The 19,592-nt window shown below is 39.6% G+C and overlaps 1 protein-coding gene across 4 annotated transcripts in view; it reads right to left on the reverse strand.

The window, feature by feature from the left end:
• The window catches only part of rab28 (RAB28, member RAS oncogene family), a 42,937-nt gene that overhangs the window by 11,381 nt on the left and 11,964 nt on the right, over positions 1 to 19,592 (reverse strand). For all 4 annotated transcript variants that reach the window (XM_053649749.1, XM_053649741.1, XM_053649736.1 and 1 more), the window contains exons 3-4: positions 9,713 to 9,801; positions 9,197 to 9,326 (exon numbers count right to left, since the gene is read on the reverse strand). In XM_053649749.1, the coding sequence (XP_053505724.1) occupies positions 9,197 to 9,326; positions 9,713 to 9,801 (219 nt within the window). The remainder of the gene's footprint in view (positions 1 to 9,196; positions 9,327 to 9,712; positions 9,802 to 19,592) is intronic.

Below are 19,592 nucleotides of genomic sequence, written 5' to 3' on the forward strand. Positions count from 1 at the left end.
AGGCACGCTAGCGTTTGTGCACCATCGTACGCATAGCCTTTCAAAGTATACTGCATTTGAAATGTACGCATACACAGACGGACAACGCATGCGCATTACGACAATTTGCACAACCCTTCCTGGCCTAGAGTGAGTACAAAGCAGTAAAGCAGGTCTTTTGGTGTGAAGGACAACAACGAAGAAGAATCACAACAACACGCAGAACAATGCTCGGGCAATCTCTCCCCACGATTAGCACCCATATACAAATCCGTTTCCGTCTCTTCCATTTTTTTCTTCAACTACCTTGAGAATCAACGGCCCTGGGTCACTGTTGCCACCTTGTGGAACAACTAAATAGTGCATAAGAATTAAATGCGCATGTGTGACCTGTTAGAAAAATCTGGCAGCGCGTACAGTACGCGTGTACTCTGCTGATGACAGAATTTGCGTCACGAGTACTGTACGCTGTTCCTAGTGTCCACATAAAAAGTGAAAGATACTTTCTACTTAAGGCTGAGCACACCCCAGGCTTCCCAAAGGACTGTAAGTTCCAGTAAGACACCTTGTTTGGTGGACTGAGACATGACTCTCATGGTGGTAGATCCTCATGGCAATATGGCCAGCGAACTTCAGTTCTAACAATAACTACTGGTCTCTCATAGAGCTCAGAATTCCTGCAGATTTCACTGGGGGGGTGATTGTTGCTTCCCAGCTCTACTGATGGTGATCGTGCTCTTGGTGAGGCAGGGCTGACTGGCATGCATCCTTCTCCTAGTCTCCTAGTACCTACCTGGACAAGCTGTTGACTATATTGCTCCAAGTGTGAAGGTCTGATGGGCTTAGAAGTATATCACATTCCATCTGGATGAGGAACTTGATCTGGTACGGGATAGCTTTCTACAACTCACTTTCTATTCCAGTGCATTGTCCAATCTTGCCCAGGTGCCCTGTTGCTTCATTCTCACCATCTTGCATGATATTTCCTCTTCTGTTGCTGCTCTTACCTTCTTCTGTATTAAGCAGGCACTACTCTTTTCATCTTTCCCCAGGTCAACAATTCTATCTGCAGAACGACTTCCTATGCTCTCCACTTCCTCCCAACTTCACCTTGAGTCTTCACCTCAACTCTGGATTTGGCCATTTTTGACTCATTATAATGCACTCTCTATCTGGCTTTTGTCACTTTAAACCACTCATCCAAAGAGCTCAATGGCAGTTCCAATTTGTTATGTCCACAGAGTGTGATGCTGCATATGCACCTGTGCATAAGCCCAGATCTAAATCCAATCAAAGATCTGTGTGGTGATGAATGCTTTTGCAAAGACGAATGGTAAAATATTGCCAAGTCAAGATGTGTCAAACTGATTGGCTCTTACCCATAAAGATTGAATGATGTGATAAAATCTAAAAGGTGCTTCAAGTATTAGTTTAGAGGTGTGCACAATTATGCAACCAGATTCTTATTGTTTTTCACTTTAATTAACAGGTTAAAACTTTACTGTAAAGGTAGAAAAGGTTCTGACATGATTTATCTTGGTGCCTTTTTTTTTTCAATCACGAAAACCTGCCATTTTAACAGGGGGTGTGTAGGCTTTTTAGAGCCACTGTATAATGGGCTCTAATATGGAGACCTATTGATAAATTTAATGCCCAAAATGCATTATGGGTAACATGTGTCCCTCAGATACTAGTCTTCAAGCACTGTTCAAAGTGGTTCTCTGAGTTCTACCATTTGGGACAGACCCTTAAAATGAGCAAAGATTTGAAACGCTCACCAACTAGCCATGAACTCAATATGAAAATCAGGAGAGCATTTTTAAATCTTAGCATTGGTTTGAAGAACTGGATAGGACTGAGAGTTCAATTTAGAGTTAAGGTCAGGACGTGCTCAGTTTGTTCAGGAAGTCGTTGGCTTGTGTAAGCATGTGGAAAGTTTTGGTGCGCTGATGCTAATCGCTCTGGACATTGACTGCCTCTTTACTGAATTATTAAACGTCTATTAAACAACTTCACAAGAAATATGAAAAAATGCCGCTTCATAAATGACACAAGCACAGCTCATAAAGAGGGTTGGAGTGGTGTTAGGACAGTTGCCCGATCCCATAGAGAGAGACAGAGAGAGAGAGAGAGAGAGAGAGAGAGAGAGAGAGAGAGAGAGAGCGACAGGGAGAGAGACATAACATAGAAACATGTACATGCAGTTTCTCCTTCCTTCTGTCACACCATTTGGCCATTCAGTGCTGAAGCTGGGTGCGTGTCTGCAGGAGAGTGAGCTGAGACAGGCAGCAGACTGTTTACTGCATTTGTGTGTGTGTGTGCCCAAGATTCAGTGCTAACCTGAAGCAAATTGTTTTAGGTCACTTTTATATATAAATGAATAAAACTAATGGTTCATTTAATGAATAAATAAAAAGATTTTCAAGCCTTAGGTTGAAGCTAATGCTAATGCAAAATAAAATTTTGCCCCTGTAAGTGGCAAACCTTACAGAAAGCACAGGCCTAAGAGAGCCCCTTACAGGGAGTGCAGGCCTAAAGGAGCTCCTTAAAGGGAGTACAGGTCTAAGAGGGGGCAAAGCCTTTAAAGACGGCATACCTGATTCCTTAAAGGGAGTACAGCCCTAAGACAGGGCACAGCCCTATGAAGGGGGCACAATCCACCCCTTACACGGAGCACAGCCCTAAGAGGGGGCACAGTCCACCCCTTACACGGAGCAAAGGCCTAAAGGTGGGCACAGCCCTAAGAGTAGGCACAGCCCTAAAATGGGGCACAGTCCACCCCTTACAGGAAGCACAGCCCTAAAAGGGGGCACAGCCCTAAAAGGGGGCACATTCCACTCCTTACACGGAGCAAAGGCCTAAAGGTGGGCACAGCCCTAAGATTAGGCACAGCCCTAAAAGGAGGCACAGTCCACCCCTTACACGGAGCACAGACCTAAAAGTGGGCACAGTCCACCCCTTACACAAAGCACAGCCCTAAGAGTAGGCATAGACCTAAGATGGAGCACAGCCCTAACAAGGAGTACAACCCCAATTCCGAAAAAGTTTGGACAGTATGGAAAATGCTAATAAAAACAAAGAGTAGTAATTTGTAAATGTACTTTGACCTATATTTTTTTTAAAAAAATGTATAAAGACAAGGTATTTTATGTTTTACCTGATGTTTTATGAGTCTGTAATGGATATCCTGACATGGGCTCGGGAATACTTTGGTAATCCTTTGTCACTCAACACCATTCGCCACTGCATCCACAGGTTCAAGTTAAGGCTTTACTATGCAAAGCAGAAGCCATACATCAACATTGTCTAGAAGCACCGCCGACTTCTCTGGACTCGGTCTCATCTGAGATGGACAGTAGCACAGTGGAATCATGTTTTGTGGTCCAAGTCTACATTTTAAATAGTTTTTGGAAAAAACAGCCATCGTGTTCTCCAAGCCAAAGAGGAAAAGGACCATCCAAGTTGTTATCAGCAACAGGTCCAAAAGCCAGCGTCTGTCATGGTATGGGAGTGCACAGCCATAAGAGGGAGTACATCCATAAGATGAAGCACAGCACTAACAGGGAGCACAGCAGTAACAGGGAGCACAGCACTAACAGGGAGCACAGCAGTAACAGGGAGCACAGCAGTAACAGGGAGCACAGCACTAACAGGGAGCACAGCACTAACAGGAAGCACAGCCATAAGATGGAGTACAGTCCTAACAGGGACCACAGCACTAACAGGGAGCAGAGCACTAACAGGGAGCACAGTCCTAACAGGGACCACAGCACTAACAGGGAGCAGAGCACTAACAGGGAGCAGAGCACTAACAGGGAGCACAGTCCTAACAGGGAGCACAGCACTAACAGGGAGCACAGCTCTAGCAGGGAGCACAGCACTAACAGGGAGCACAGCCATAAGATGGAGCACAGTCCTAACAGGGAGCACAGCACTAACAGGGAGCACAGCCATAAGATAGAGCACAGTCCTAACAGGGAGCACAGCACTAACAGGGAGCAGAGCACTAACAGGGAGCAGAGCACTAGCAGGGAGCAGAGCACTAGCAGGGAGCACAGCCATAAGATGGAGCACAGTCCTAACAGGGAGCGCAGCACTAACAGGGAGCACAGCCATAAGATGGAGCACAGTCCTAACAGGGAGCAGAGCACTAACAGGGAGCACAGCACTAACAGGGAGCACAGCACTAACAGGGAGCACAGCCATAAGGTGGAGCACAGCACTAACAGGGAGCACAGCACTAACAGGGAGCACAGCCATAAGATGGAGCACAGCACTAACAGGGAGCACAGCCATAAGATGGAGCATAGTCCTAACAGGGAGCACAGCCATAAGATGGAGCACAGTCCTAACAGGGAGCACAGCACTAACAGGGAGCACAATCTTAATTCATAGTTTTCAGTCACGTGACTGGCGCAGAGACCTGGAGGGCAAAACGTTGTTTCAAAATGGCACCCAACACTGGACACTCCATGGAACTGCAGCACATATCTGTCCATTTTCCATCTGTCACAAATTATTTTGATCACCTCTAAAAAGAACAAAAACGAAGGTATTTGTACAAACTGCAAGTTTTGGGCACTTTTGATCCATATACAGCACCCACCGCATGTATTTCAATGACTGAAAACAGCGAAGTCCCTGCCAGAGCTCCACTTTGGCAATGTTCAGATATATCTTGTGGAGAATCCATCCCCTTTTGCACTGCCGCTAGGATGAAAGTGTACAAAAGTACAGACAGTTATCTGTATTTTCGATTTGCGTGGGTCAATAACGCTGCCGTTTGGGACGTGAAGGACAAAAAATTATTCATTGTCAGAGCAATGGTGAGTGCTAAGTAGCTAACATTAGTTTCAGGTTCAATGTAGTCCGTGTTCTAGGGCAGTAATATTTTGGTTAGTTTAACACAATATCTAGTGACATAAATCCAATCAAAAGTTTATTTTCAATTATTAGTTTAGAGGTGTGCACCATTCCTACTGTTTAAACTGTTTGTGCATCCGACTGAACAACAACTATCCAGCATTTTGGCTAAATAAATCTGGTAAAAATAACTGAGGGGCAGTGGAAGAAAGCAATGTTTTTCCCTCCAGGTGGGTGTTCCTATAAGAATGTGACGTCACGTGAAAACTATGAATAGGGGGCACAGCCTGCCCCTTTATGGGGAGCACAGGCCTAAGAGGGGACACAGTCCCTTACCAGGGCACATCGGCCAAACCTTAAAGGAGCTGCACCCATGTTAGTAGTTACTGAGCTCACAAATGCTGTAGAGGTTGCATGCTCAGTGTGTGGCTGACCAAGACAGAATACTCTTTGTAGGCTTTAGTCCAGGTCATCTGTGTGGTAAATTACTGCAGTACACCAGCGATTTGTGTGAGTGTGTGTATGTGTGTGTGTGTGTGTGTGTGTGTATGTGTGTGAGCACACTGGGACTACAGGTTTCCTGATGGTCAGAAGTGTTCTGTCAACAGCTCATACATCACAGGATCATCTTTTCATTCCGCCACATCACACACACACACACACACACAGTTGTACATACTTGTACACACCCACACAGAAGCAAACCTATACGTTAACACATGCAAAAAATAAAAACACCTGCAATGTAGCCAACAATGCATTTACAAAACAGCTCTATTCAAATGATCTCATTGGCTATGTTGTGTGTGTGTGTGTGTGTGTGTGTGTGTGTGTGTGTGTATGTGTGTGTGTAGGGGCCCAGGTTACGGCTGTAAGCCTTTATGGGCTCCAAGGACTTATGAAAGCCAACAAAAACCCCAGTGCTGAAGAGACTGCAGCAGACCACACACACACACACACACACACACACACACACACACACACACACACACACACACATACCTCAAAAACACAGAGAAATAAAGAAAGACATCACCAGTTGTCAATGCTTCTATAACTATATCATTGTTTCAGAAACATGTGGCAGCTGTGCAATGCAAAAATATCATGCAGATACAGGTCAAAAGCTTCAGTTAAAGCTCACAGCAAACATCAGAATAAAAAAAAAACTCTGATCTCTCCTTCTTTGATCATGTTATGGCTGTTAGTACCAGATGGGCTGGTTTGAGTATTTCAGAAACTGCTGATCTCCAGGCATTTTCACACACACAACACAGTCTCTAGAGTTTACACAGAATGGTACGAAAAACAAAAAACACTTAGTGAGAGGAAACGCCTTGTTGATAAGAGAGGATAGAGGAAAATGACCAGAGTGGATCAAGCTGCCAGGAAGGATATTGTAACTCATAAGCACTCTCTACAATCGTGGTGAGCAGAAAAGCATCTCAGCATCCACAAAACAATGAACCTTGAGGTGGATGGACTACACCAGTAGAAGACCACATCAGGTTCCACTTCTGTCAACCAATAACAGAAATCTGAAGCTATCATGGGCACAGGCTCACCCAAATTGGACAGATTAGAAAAGAAATAAATACCTGGTCTTTGATTGATGTATGCATGGATTTTTGACCGAAGTACTGGATCTAAAACGATGCGGTTATATCGGAAACTGTGCGACTTTTGAGTTTTTAAATTAGTCTACTTTACAGAATCAGACAAAAGACACGCCAATAAATGTCCGTAACTGTGTGACAACTAAACAGCTTTGAAAAACAATGTTTAAGTACACACTGCAACCCGAACGGCTACTTTCAAGCCACTTTACTATGAAGAGGAGGAAGGGAGTAGGGCACAGTCAAGAACAAAACACAGCCCTAGAAAAATGATTTGTGACACAGGTGTTTTGAAATGGGTCAATGTGTGGTCGGTTATGGCAAAATAGACAGAGAGAGAGAGGGAGTGTGTGAGTGTGTGTGTGTGTGTGAGATAGGTGTAATGGCCCGTGTCGTACCACACAAGTCGATCTCCACGGCACCCATGTGCACCAATATTTACCTTAACGGACCCGCCAGGACACACACACACACGCACACACACACACACATGGAATCTACGCTGTCAGATGTGCTATCAAAGTCAAATGACTCAGACACTGAGCTGTGATTGGCTGCTCTAAAGCGCCCACTTTATTCTGTAAGTGTAGTCACGTTCAAGCAGAGAAACAGAAAGACAGAAAGAAAGGACAGCTAGACCGACATATAGAAGACAGACAGACACAGTGGCAGAGAGATAAATGATAAAATGAGAGAAAGACAGGTAGTTATAGTCAGAGAAAGAAAGAGACAGAAAGAGAGATGGAGTCCAGGAAAAATAACTAGAGCTTTCTACGCACAGAGAGGGGCATTCAATATGGACTGGCCAACACACACACACACACACACACACACACCTATTCATTTTGGCCAGACACTAACAGAGAGACACAATGAGCCGTGTTTCCCATAGAGTGTTTTAGAGTCGAGAGTCAATGCGTGTGTGTGTGTGTGTGTGTGTGTGTGTGTGTGTGTGTGTGAGTGTGAGACAGAGAGCAATGAGGAAAGGTTAAGAGAACTGAACCCATTAAAGTCACCAAAACAAGAGTGAGGGAGAGAGAGGGAGCAGGCATGCCTGGGAATGCCAGCAACCTGTGTGTGTGTGTGTGTGTGTGTGTGTGTGTGTGCTCACAGAGAGCCGGATGACTTACTGCTCCTCATAGACACATAAATGAAGAAGATTATAAAATGCTGACAGCTAAGGCAAGCATATATACGTCTTTTTGCTCGCTCTCTCTCTCTCTCTCTCTCTCTCTCTCTCTCTCGCTCTCTCTCACCCACACACACTCATAGCCATTTTACACAAGCATGTTGTATTGCACACTGTTATATTGCAATCTAATACACACAATTATATTATAACTACAGGGACTTCGATTTAAAAGTGATTTAATTTTGAGCTTCAGTGTGGGTAGAAGCCTCGTTTTTTTAATGCATCTTGATGTTTTCTTGCTTGTTTATTTCTTTACCCTGCATCATGTCTTTTTCAAGTATAACTCCTTATTGCTTAAAACATTCATTCATTCATTCATTTACTCAACTTCAGTAAGTGCTTTATCCTGGAAACACTAGGGGTAAGGAGGGAATATGCGCTGGATGGACACACACACACACACACACACACACACACACACACACAAACATTCGCACTGAGGAACACTTAGTGAGACCCTGGACTTGCGTGCGTCCAAAAAGAGCCATTACACTTATTACATAGTTAATCAGGCTAAACGTGCCAGTTGTTTGTGTCTGTCCCGGTTTGTCTAAGAAATCTAAAGTGTAGAAGACTAACCAGGAAAAAAAATTCTATTTCGGAATCAGCCTTTTCCATTATTTTTATTATTTAAATTTCCCTTACATACATACATACATACATACATACATATACATATATTTATATACATGTGTGTGTGTGTGTGTATATATATATATATATATATATATATATATATATATATATATATATATATATATATATATATACACACACACACACACACACACACATGCGCATATATATATTTTTTTTTTTATTTTTTTTTTTTATCTGTGTAATTACTGTCACAGCTGCTCTTACCTTCTGACCAATCAGATTGTTGTATAATGTAATATGCACTCTGATCAAATTACAGGTTTTGTGATTTTAATGGCCTTCCTCTAACAAATAGTTACCATAGTTTCCATAGTAACAACTCATTTACAGGGACTTGAATGGTGGACGAACAACATAATAATACAAAAATCTAAAAAACTGTTGTTAATTAATAAAAGAAAAATATGTCTAATCATTGATCTGGTGAAACTTTCTGTAAGGAGATGGGAAAGTCTTCAGGACAGAGGATTATGTGGTTTCTGGTCATTTTTGTTTGAATTATTGAGAGAGAGAGAGAGAGAGGCCGGTGAGGGAACAACTGTTTATAGAGTCTATAACATAAGCGATAACAGGAACGCACTTTGTCTCACGGACATTCCACAACATTAAATGTAAATTTAAATACTTCAATTATACGACATGTCGTTCATTAAAAATGGGTGGGGGGGAGGGTGGGGCGAATTAATTGTTGGCAAATTCCCATGTGGATGTGTGTATATCGTGTGTATGTGTGTGTGTTAGGACAATTTCCTGGTCCTCAGAAAAAAAAAATGTTTTTATGACTAAAAAAAACGCTAAAATACTACCTATTAGTTAGGTTAGGGTGAGGTCACTGAAATAACAGTAAAATGAATGTACGTGTGCGTGTGTGTGTGTGTATACTCACTCTTGTTGCCCACCAGTGCTATAACAGGTTGTGTGTCTGACTCCTCATTTGCCTTTTTCACCGCACCATACCAGTCTTCCAAATTCTCAAAACTCTGAGAGTTGGTGATGTCATACACCAGTAAGACACCCTGCGCACACACACACACACACTACGGTCAATAATAACACACCTTCCCTTATTCAATACATACAATATAATATATTAGCTGCATATATATCACTCGCTGTTAGCTACATGCTCCAGCCATGCTTTATTAATATTCATAATAACTTTATGAATTACTGCTAGATGCAATAATAACACAAATACATCACCCTGCACACAGAAGCTTTATTCATTCCCTCCAAATATTAATACAGACAATAAAAAAATCTGAATGCTGTTTCAATTTAAAGGCAATAGAGCTTTGGCAATGATGTCATCCACTCTGTCCAACACACACACACACACACACACACAAAATAATGTACACCATGCTTTACAACACCCTGTGTCGAAACTACGTGTGCATACATGAGCGCCGTAGATGTATTTATCCAGCATGCTCCCACCAATCGTTTGTCCTCCAATGTCCCACACCTGCAGAGTCACGTTCAGGTTCCCTATAAGAGAACATGACAATAATACACACAGTGTTAAGGGTGCAATCTTTCTACCTGTCAGTTCCACTGAAGGAAACATGGCTTCTCACTCTTCGAAGCTAACATACTGAAATAGTATCAAAATCTAACATACTAAATCATAATGTATTGAACTGATGGCTGCTTTAAACATGGTAAATCAGGCTCTCAATCATGTATCACACATATGCTCAATAGGATATATACAGTCAGGTCCATAAGTATTTGGACGGGGCACAATTTTTATAGTTTTGCCTCTGTACACCACCACAATGGATTTGAAAGGAAGCAATCAAGATGTGACTGAAGTGGAGACTATCCCCTTTAATTCAAGGGTTTTAACAAAAATCTAGAAAGAACCGTTTAGGAATTACAGCCCATTTTTTACAGAATCTCTCAATTTTCACAGGCTCAAAAGTTATTGACAATTGACTGTCATGAACGCGGAGATGGAGGCACATGCAAGTTTAATAAGAGAACAAGCAAAACACAAAAGACACTAAGCATAGGTGAACAGGGAAACAAACATAAACCAAGACCTAGGAGAAGAACAAGGATACCATGATCTCATTAGACAAAACAAAGTCACACACCACCTGCTGTACAAACTTAAATACACACAGGTGCTCATTAACCTGGATGACAGTGGGGTGTGGGTGGTCATGTGGCCATGATGCAGAGGTGCAGTGGCTGCTGGGAATTGAAGTCCCTAGCTCCTTCTGGCGGTTCCTAACACTGATAAAGCAGTTTCCTGGCCAGGTGTGGCCTGTTTGATCGTTATTTCATGACAAATTGAGGAGATAAAATGTCTGGAGTTGATTCCAAGTGTTGAATTTGCATTTGGTAGCTGTTCTTGAGAACTCTCAATATGTGAAGAGGTGTCGATGCAAGTGAAGGAGGCCATTATGCGGCTCAAGGAGAAAACGGATATATCAGAGAAACAGCAAAAACTTTAGCAGTGGACAAATGAACAATTTGGTACTTAAAAAGAAGAAATGCACTGGCGAGCTCAAGAAGACAACAAAAATGGATGATTGCAGAATTCTTTCCTTGGTGAAGAACCCACGCCCCCCATCCCCCCATTTGACAAAAACTGTCAAAATAATAGGACGCCGCTTCACAGTACAGATGGATAATGACCAAAAACATACCACAAAAGCAACCCAAGGGCTTCTTAAGGCAAATAAATTAAATGTCCTTAAATGTCCAATGAACTCAACCCAACTGAGCATGCTTTTCACTTACTGAATACAAAACTGAATGCAGAAAGTCCCACAAAGAAGCAGCAACTGAAGGCAGCTGCAGTAAAAGCCTGGCAAAGTATGTCAAGTACAGTAAAATGAAAGCAGTCTTTTAAAAATATAACCATTTTACAATAAAACCTGGTATTACAAAATTCAGACTGAAATCTGATGTTCATGTTATTGTGAAAATGAGTATGATGAAATAATATTTTATAATAAATGAGTTCTGTATTATTTATTTATTGATTCATTTATATATTTATTGCTGTATTTACTCATTTTATTGTTTAGATCATGGGCATATTTACTTATTTCATTTAGAATAAAACAGCATTTCATAGGTTTAAGGCTCTAAAACTAAATCTGATATGACTAACATATTGCACAGCCAACATAAGCATTATTTTTTTTCGTGAATTTGCATATACCAAGTGCATTTAAGGTTCCATATTGAAGAATCGGTAAAACACAAAATGTCAGGATGTGGAAAAATAATCCGGGCTGATGGACAGTTATATAGGCTAAACACAGCACGGCGCATGATTATAGCTATATAGTTTTTACTGTTGGATGTCTAAGCAGTTAAAGAGTGCGAGTGCGGTGTGGAGTCAGCAGGCTACGGGTAGAGGAAGGAGCCTCAGCCGTTTCAAATACTTCTGCAGCCAAATGACCATGGACAACCTTCTCCAGCTCAAACCACAAACATCGAACTAACGGGAATTCGACAGTAAAAACAACCAGCTTTCCAAAATCAAATCAACTGGAGGTCTAGAAACAAACCAGTTAAATTTCTTCAGTAAGCTAACCTTACATTTGAGAATTAAACCAATTGAAATGGTAGAATTCTACCTAATAAAAATATCAATTAAAACTCAATTCAAAGCAGGGAGATGCCTGAAATCAATAAAAATACAGTACAATGTACTATTCCAATGTAAAACCAAAAAACTAAACAACAATTATATGATTCAGCTTCACAATTCTTTGCTTGCCTTGCTGACAGAAAGTTGGTTGTTTAAAAAATAAAAAATGTTAAAAAATTATTGATTTTATACATTATTCATTTCAAGACAGAGGAAAAATAAAGGTTGGTGAAGTCATGACTGCTTATAGCTTCTATAATGTAAGTCATAACAGGAACCGACTTTTTCACAGACGTTAAAAACTATAAATGGGTATAAAAAAAAAAGTATATGATATGGTGTTCTTTAATTTACAAAAAATTGCTTGTGTTGGAAAATGCTGCAGTATAAGAATAATAAAACACTTTGGTTTTATGTGCTGTTATTGGAAAATCATCAACAAGGTGGTAACAGTAACTCTCCTTCACGTCAGGTCATATCACAACACCCTGACACTGATTCATTTCCCAAAACAGCGTGCCTTGACATGTTTTATTCCTTACATACACCTGATTGAAACAGGTAGATACACATACCTGAAAGCACATGTGCTAAAACGGAAACAAAAGTAAGCAGGATATCACAATTAAACAAAGTCGAGTTCTACAATCAGACGAAATATATGTCAGAAATGACTATGAAAACTATCCCTCTGATTATAAAGACAAATTTTGTATTTTGAACGGTTACTAGGAGTCGCATTCAATCAGTGTACATGCCTACTTTGGACTTTTCACTATCCTGACATGCCACACTAGTGTAGGAATTCAGTGATAAACTGGACAAATTTCACAGTCCATCTACCGCCGCTATACAAACTAGTGTTGTGTTTCAAATCGCATACTTTTTTACTATCCTAGACTGTTATTGAGTACTAACACTAACCAGTTTTTCCATGTTGCTTTCAAACCTACTGAATTGTCTGTTTGGATTTCCTAGATTAATAAATACTTTTTAAATCGTCAGTCTTTTTAGCGTCACTGTGCATGAAATCGCTTTACAACATTTTATGTTGCAAATCATTTTTACATTGTAAAACATTTTATAATTTGACTTGGAAAACAAACAGACAGGGATGTTTTGGCGTGGACATTCCAACTATAGCAGATGTGACTTTTTAATCCTCCACATGTACAAGTATAGTATAAACCAGGCTCCTCTGCTTCGTGTCAGGCTGTATCACACCACCCTGGCATGGATTATTTTCCTGTATCAACACACCCACTCATGTTTTAAATCCTTATACATCGTTTGTGTGTATCCTGTATTGGACGTGATAGTGGAACGAGACGCGCCCTTTCAAACACAAACTTTTTAAAACGTTTTCAAAAGCTGTGTCAAGAAATGCTTGCCCTTCCCACTAGACTCTTGACCCAATGCAAGGAATATTTGTTTGGTTTTTAGTTACTTATGGTACAGACATTACTGACATAATAAAATATTACATAAATATGTTACAGTAATCCTAAATTGTAAATTTGGAATCTGAAAAAATGTAGAGTGGTCACAGTCAGAAAATTCATAGTTGTTATTTACGGTTGTTTGCCCAAAAGATTTGGGAACCCCTGATCTAAAACTAGTTCCAAAATTAAATAACTGTTTTGGTTGGAGTCAAGCCAATTTGAGTTCCAATTTGAGTCAATCTTCATTTTAATGACTGAAACTGATCAAATTCTAGAATCAAAACAACTAAAATGTCTATAGCAAAGCAAAACATAGACCCAGAAATAAGCTTCAGAACTGCATGAACTACAATTATATCAAGATCCACAATTATATTAGAGTTCTAAAATCAGATCAAATGAATGAACCCAATTAAAATTCTCAAATACCAAATTCAAAGAAAATTCAAGAACTTCCTGAACACATTAAGCTGTCTATTCTGAAACGATTTACTCAAAATGGAATGAATACAGTCAAATATTTGACAGGAATGTTGAAATACCATGCCAAGCCAGACGTTTTAGTAACAGAATGCAAAATGTCTGGTGTTCTTATAGAATAAACTTATTTTTACAGTGTACACTCTTAAACTCTCTCTCTCTCTCTCTCTCTCTCTGTGTATTTGTACTAGCTGGTCTCTGCCAAAGCCACTGTTGGAAAAAAATATATGTGGTGTTAAGCAAAATAAAGCAATTTAATTAAAAAGTATGAAGGACAGAATGAAAGTGGAAACTGAATGGTTGTGTGTTGTTTACAGACGAGTAAGAGGCGTAGAAAAGGATGAGAAAAGGACAGATTGTCTAACATTTCTTCCGCCTCTCAATTTTTATCTGTCCTTCTCCACAATACACTTCATCACATATGGTCACACTGAGAACTTCACACTGTAACTCAATAAATACAGAGAGAGAGAGAAAGAGAGAAAATAATCAATGATGGGGTGGTATGATAGCACTGTGCAATAAAACTGTATCAACAACGAAAGAGAAACAGCAAGAAGTGTAAAGATTGTATAAAGAGTGTGTGTTTATATTGAGGGCAATGCCTCCAAGTGTAAACAAAGATGCTGATTGGTCAGCTGCTGTAAAGCACATTATGACATAATTACCAACAATATTCCATTACTTTCTTTCAATGTTTCCAATATATACATATATACACACACACACACACACACACACACACACACACATATTTGTTTTGTTTGTTTGTTTTTTTTTAAAACATTGAAAGTATATATATATATATATATATACACAAATATAAAAGACAGCAAGTAAAAGACACACACAAGGTTTGTGATTGTAATACTAATCAAAACGTACAATTTTAGCAAAAATGAAATGGCGTAACGGAGAGTACCATCTCACGGCTCACTTCCTCCAGACTACACATCACACACACGTCTGCAGTCGTAACACACCATGAAGTGTGTTCATCTCACTGCTTTTGACTGGTTCATACAAAAAGGAAAGCGCTCCATAATTACCCCACACATACACAACTCAAGCCTTTACAGTGAGCGAATTCCATCTGCTGAAAAAGAGAACACACACAGACAAACACGGCTGAGTTATGGTGCACAGGAGCGTGAAAACAAAAACAAAAAGTCCTCGCCGCTCTCTTTGGCCTGCATGGGAACGGCTCAGAAAATAAATGCAGTGTACTCAGCACGTCGGAGACATTTCTCTGCACCACTGTCACGAAAAATACACACACTCTGTCTAGATCAATTTATGAATTCAGGCTTTCAGAAGATGGCAATAAACATGACAGGCTAAAACTCCACAAATATGGCAAATAAATAAATCCAGCAGTAGCTATGAAACATTATTATCGCCAATGTATATGTGAAAAACACTAAATGTAACTTAATGGTACATGGATATATTGTAATAAATTATTTACTGTATATTATTTGTACAACTGTAATATGTCCATATGAAGTATACAAGTGATATATATATATATATATATATATAGATATATATACACACACACACACACACACACACACACACACACACACACACATATATACACATACACAGTGCAGCCGGAAAGTATTCACAGCGCTTCACTTTTCCCACATTTTGTTATGTTGCAGCCTTATTCCAAAATGGATTAAATTCATTATTTTCCTCAAAATTCTACAAACAATACCCCATAATGTCAACATGAAAGAAGTTTGTTTGAAATCTTTGCAAATTTATTAAAAATAAAAAACAAAAAAAGTACATGTACATAAGTATTCACAGCCTTTGCCATGACACTCAAAATTGAGCTCAGGTGCATCCTGTTTCCTCTGATCATCCTTGAGATGTTTCTACAACTTGATTGGAGTCCACCTGTGGTACATTCAGTTGATTGGACATGATCTGGAAAGGCACACACCTGTCTATATAAGGTCCCACAGTTAACAATGCATGTCAGAGCACAAACCAAGCCATGAATTGTCTGGAGACCTCCGAGACAGTTTTGTATAGAGGCACAGATATGGGGAAGGGTACAGAAACATTTCTGCAGCATTGAAGGGCCAATGAGCACATTGGGCCAAACTGAGCGATTGGGGTAGAAGGGCCTTAGTCAGGGAGGTGACCAAAACCCGATGGTCACTCTAACAGAGCTCCAACGTGTCTCTGTGGAGAGAGGAGAACCTTCCAGAAGAACAACCATCTCTTCAGTACTCCACCAATCAGGCCTGTATGGTTGAGTGGCCAGACGGAAGCCACTCCTCAGTAAAAGGCACAAGACAGCCCGCCTGGAGTTTGACAAAAGGCACCTGAAGGACTCTCAGACCAAAGATTGAACAAAGATTGAACTCTTTGGCCTGAATGGCAAGTGTCATGTCTGGAGGAAACCAGGCACCACTCATCACCTGGCCATTACCTTCCCTACAGTGAAGCATGGTGGTGGCAGCATCATGCTGTGGGGATGTTTTTCAGCGGCAGGAACTGGGAGACTAGTCAGGATTGAGGAAAAGATGAATGCAGCAATGTACAGAGACATCCTTGATGAAAACCTGTTCCAGAGCACTCTGGACCTCAGACTGGGGCGAAGGTTCATCTTCCAACAGGACAATGACCCTAAGCACACAGCCAAGATAACGAAGAAGTGGCTACAGGACAACTCAGTGAATGTCCTTGAGTGGCCCAGCCAGAGCCCAGACTTGAACATCTCTGGAGAGATCTGAAAATGGCTGTGCACCGATGTTCCCCATCCAACCTGATGGAGCTTGAGAGGTGTAATTCAAAAAGACTTGAGGCTGTAATTGGTGCCAAAGGTGCTTCAACAAAGTACTGAGCAAAGGCTGTGAATACTTATGTCAATGTGCTTTTTTTGTTTTTTATTTTTAATAAATTTGCAAAGATTTCAAACAAACTTCTTTCATGTTGTCATTATGGGGTATTGTTTGTAGAATTTTGAGGAAAATAATGAATTTAATCCATTTTGGAATAAGGGTGTAACATAACAAAATGTGGAAAAAGTGAAGCACTGTGAATACTTTCCGGATTCACTGTGTGTGTGTGTGTGTGTGTGTTATATATATATATATATATATATATATATAGTTTAGCTGACGTGATGTGTAAAAATTAAGCTAGTGTCATGAAAATAAAAACATTCTGAAATGCAAGTGCAAATAAACGTTGCAGTATTTAAAAAAAAAAAACAACAAAAAAAACAACAAAAATTATGAGAAACAAAGCCTTTAAGATGGAAGCAAAATGTTTTAGAAAGTGAAAACACAATGCAGTATATAAGAAAAATAGTAAAATATGGCATATACACTTAAAGATACAATGTTACAAAGTAAAAAAAGAAAAACGTGACTGTAAAGACTCTACATGAAATTTTACGAAAGTGGAATGCATACATGTAAAGAATATAGGAAAATAATTAAAGACGGGTGGTGTGATGCTACCCATAAATTCATTATTTGCCGATAACAGCATGTCCTAAAATTTTTTTCTTCATTAAAGAATGATGCCTAGTACTTTTATCCATTTTTAGTAGAGATGAACCGATATTAAATGAACCAATAGAAACAAAAGCATTTCTACTTCATCATTCAACATCAAACTGGTAATATATAAGCCTAATATAAACTTTTTTTTATGATATTAACTCATATTAACATTAACTGCATATGAAACATACTGCTCTACAAATATATTTTCCTGTGCAATATATACTACTTTTTTGTCAATCGTCTTTCAATAGTGTACTGGCCCTTTAATTCAGCACAAGCAGCATGCGAGTAGTACGGGGAAAAATAAGACTCGAGGCCGCTACACTGCTGCTCACTTCCGATTTTAGCAGTGCAGAGCTTACAGAGATTACAAACTGCAGTTTTGTCGTCATTCGACACAAGAGACATCACCTTTACACACAGCATGAAATCGATGTGTTTTCCCGCCCTCTTTTGACTGACAGGATGTAATCGGCCCTGATCATCAGGTGTTTTTAAACTATCGGCCGATACATCGGTGCATCTCTAATTTTTTGTTATATTTTATGGGAAACAAGTTACTTCCTGTTATTACTAACATTATAACAGCTGTAAACAGTGGTTTCCTCATCCATCTCTATTTTATTTCTCTCCGATGTAGTTAGTAAGACCAAACAAAATTAAATTCATCATGTTACAGAGAAAAGAGCAAATTTACAGTGCCGGAAAGCTTAAAGTTACAGCTTATCCTCTGACTGTTACTAAGCAATGACACTAGAGACTCATATCAATGATCACACACATTTATTAAAACAGTTTATGTAGCTCGTTGGCCATACAGGTCCCTTGAAAGTTGGTACTATAGAAACAAAAACATATTACAATAAGCACATTAACATAAGCTTGTGATTTGGCTTGCAGTCAGTACTAATATCAGAGCCGTTGTTACAGAAAATGAATCAAATAATAATTTAGTTAATACATAATCAAATAACAATGTTCATTAATATATGATTATGTACATAAATAAATATTTTAGAGAGACCTCATTCATTTAACTTTTATTATTATAATTGTTCTATTTTATTATTATTAGTTATTATTGTTAATGTCTTATTGTGCCTTTTTTTATATATAAATTAAACTTTGTCATAGGTATGTACAGTATATAGCATTTGCTACTATCTGTGACTTCAGGTATCCACTTGGAATCTATCCCCCGTGGATACAGGGGTCCTACTGTATATACATATTTGGACAAGCAGACATTTGATCCTCTTTGAAACCGTGCCTATTAATAAAGTTGATACGCTCAATCAAATGGCACATAAAATTGACATTTTATAGTAATTTTCACAATTTAAAGGAACAAAAAAACAGATCAGTCACATGGAAAAAGTAAGTACACCCATACATTTATCACACCTTAAAATCAATCAAATTTAAAGATTGGGTACCAGTGATTAGAACCTGCTTAGGGAGTGCAGATGGAACCCTGTTTTATTTATACCACTCTCATATCTAGTGTCTGGTGTTCCCTTTGCTAGCAAGGTGTGTGGTGTCATCATGCCAAGATCTAAAGAGCTCTGTAAGGCCTTCAGAAAAAAGGCTGTGGATACCTATGAGTCTGGCAAGGGATTTAAAAAGATCTTCTTGAAATACATCATTCAACAGTAAGGAAAATAATCTACAAATGGCACAGATTTGAAACGACTGCCAATTTGTCCAGTACTGGACGTCCCAGCAAATTCAGACCGTCTGATGCAAAAAGAAGTCACAAAGAACCCCAAAATTTCATCACATGATCTGCTAGTATGTCTTGCAGCTGTTGGTGTCAAAGTGCATGCGTCTACAATCAGAAAGAGATTGCACAAATTTGACCTGCATGTGAGGCGTGCCAGTAAAAAGCTTTTGCAAGACTACAGTTTGCAAAGACCAGGCCTTTTAGAATAATGTGCTCTGGACAGTAACAGCAGACATGTTTGGCGCAGACCAAAGACAGCTTTTGATGAGAAGTACCTCATACCAACTGTGAAGCACCGTGGTGGAAATGTTATGGTTTGGGGTTGCTTCACTGCCTCAGGGACTGGACAACTTGGATTCATTGATTCAAATATGAATTCTGCATCATATCAAAGAGTGCTTGGAGATAAAGTGAAGCCATCTGGCCTAGTCTAAGCCTGGATTTGAATCCAACTGAAATGTTGTGAGGGGATGTGAAACAGGCAGTAC

This window comes from Ictalurus furcatus, chromosome 2, assembly GCF_023375685.1.
Source record: "Ictalurus furcatus strain D&B chromosome 2, Billie_1.0, whole genome shotgun sequence".
In the NCBI taxonomy this organism is placed as follows: Eukaryota; Metazoa; Chordata; class Actinopteri; order Siluriformes; family Ictaluridae; genus Ictalurus; species Ictalurus furcatus.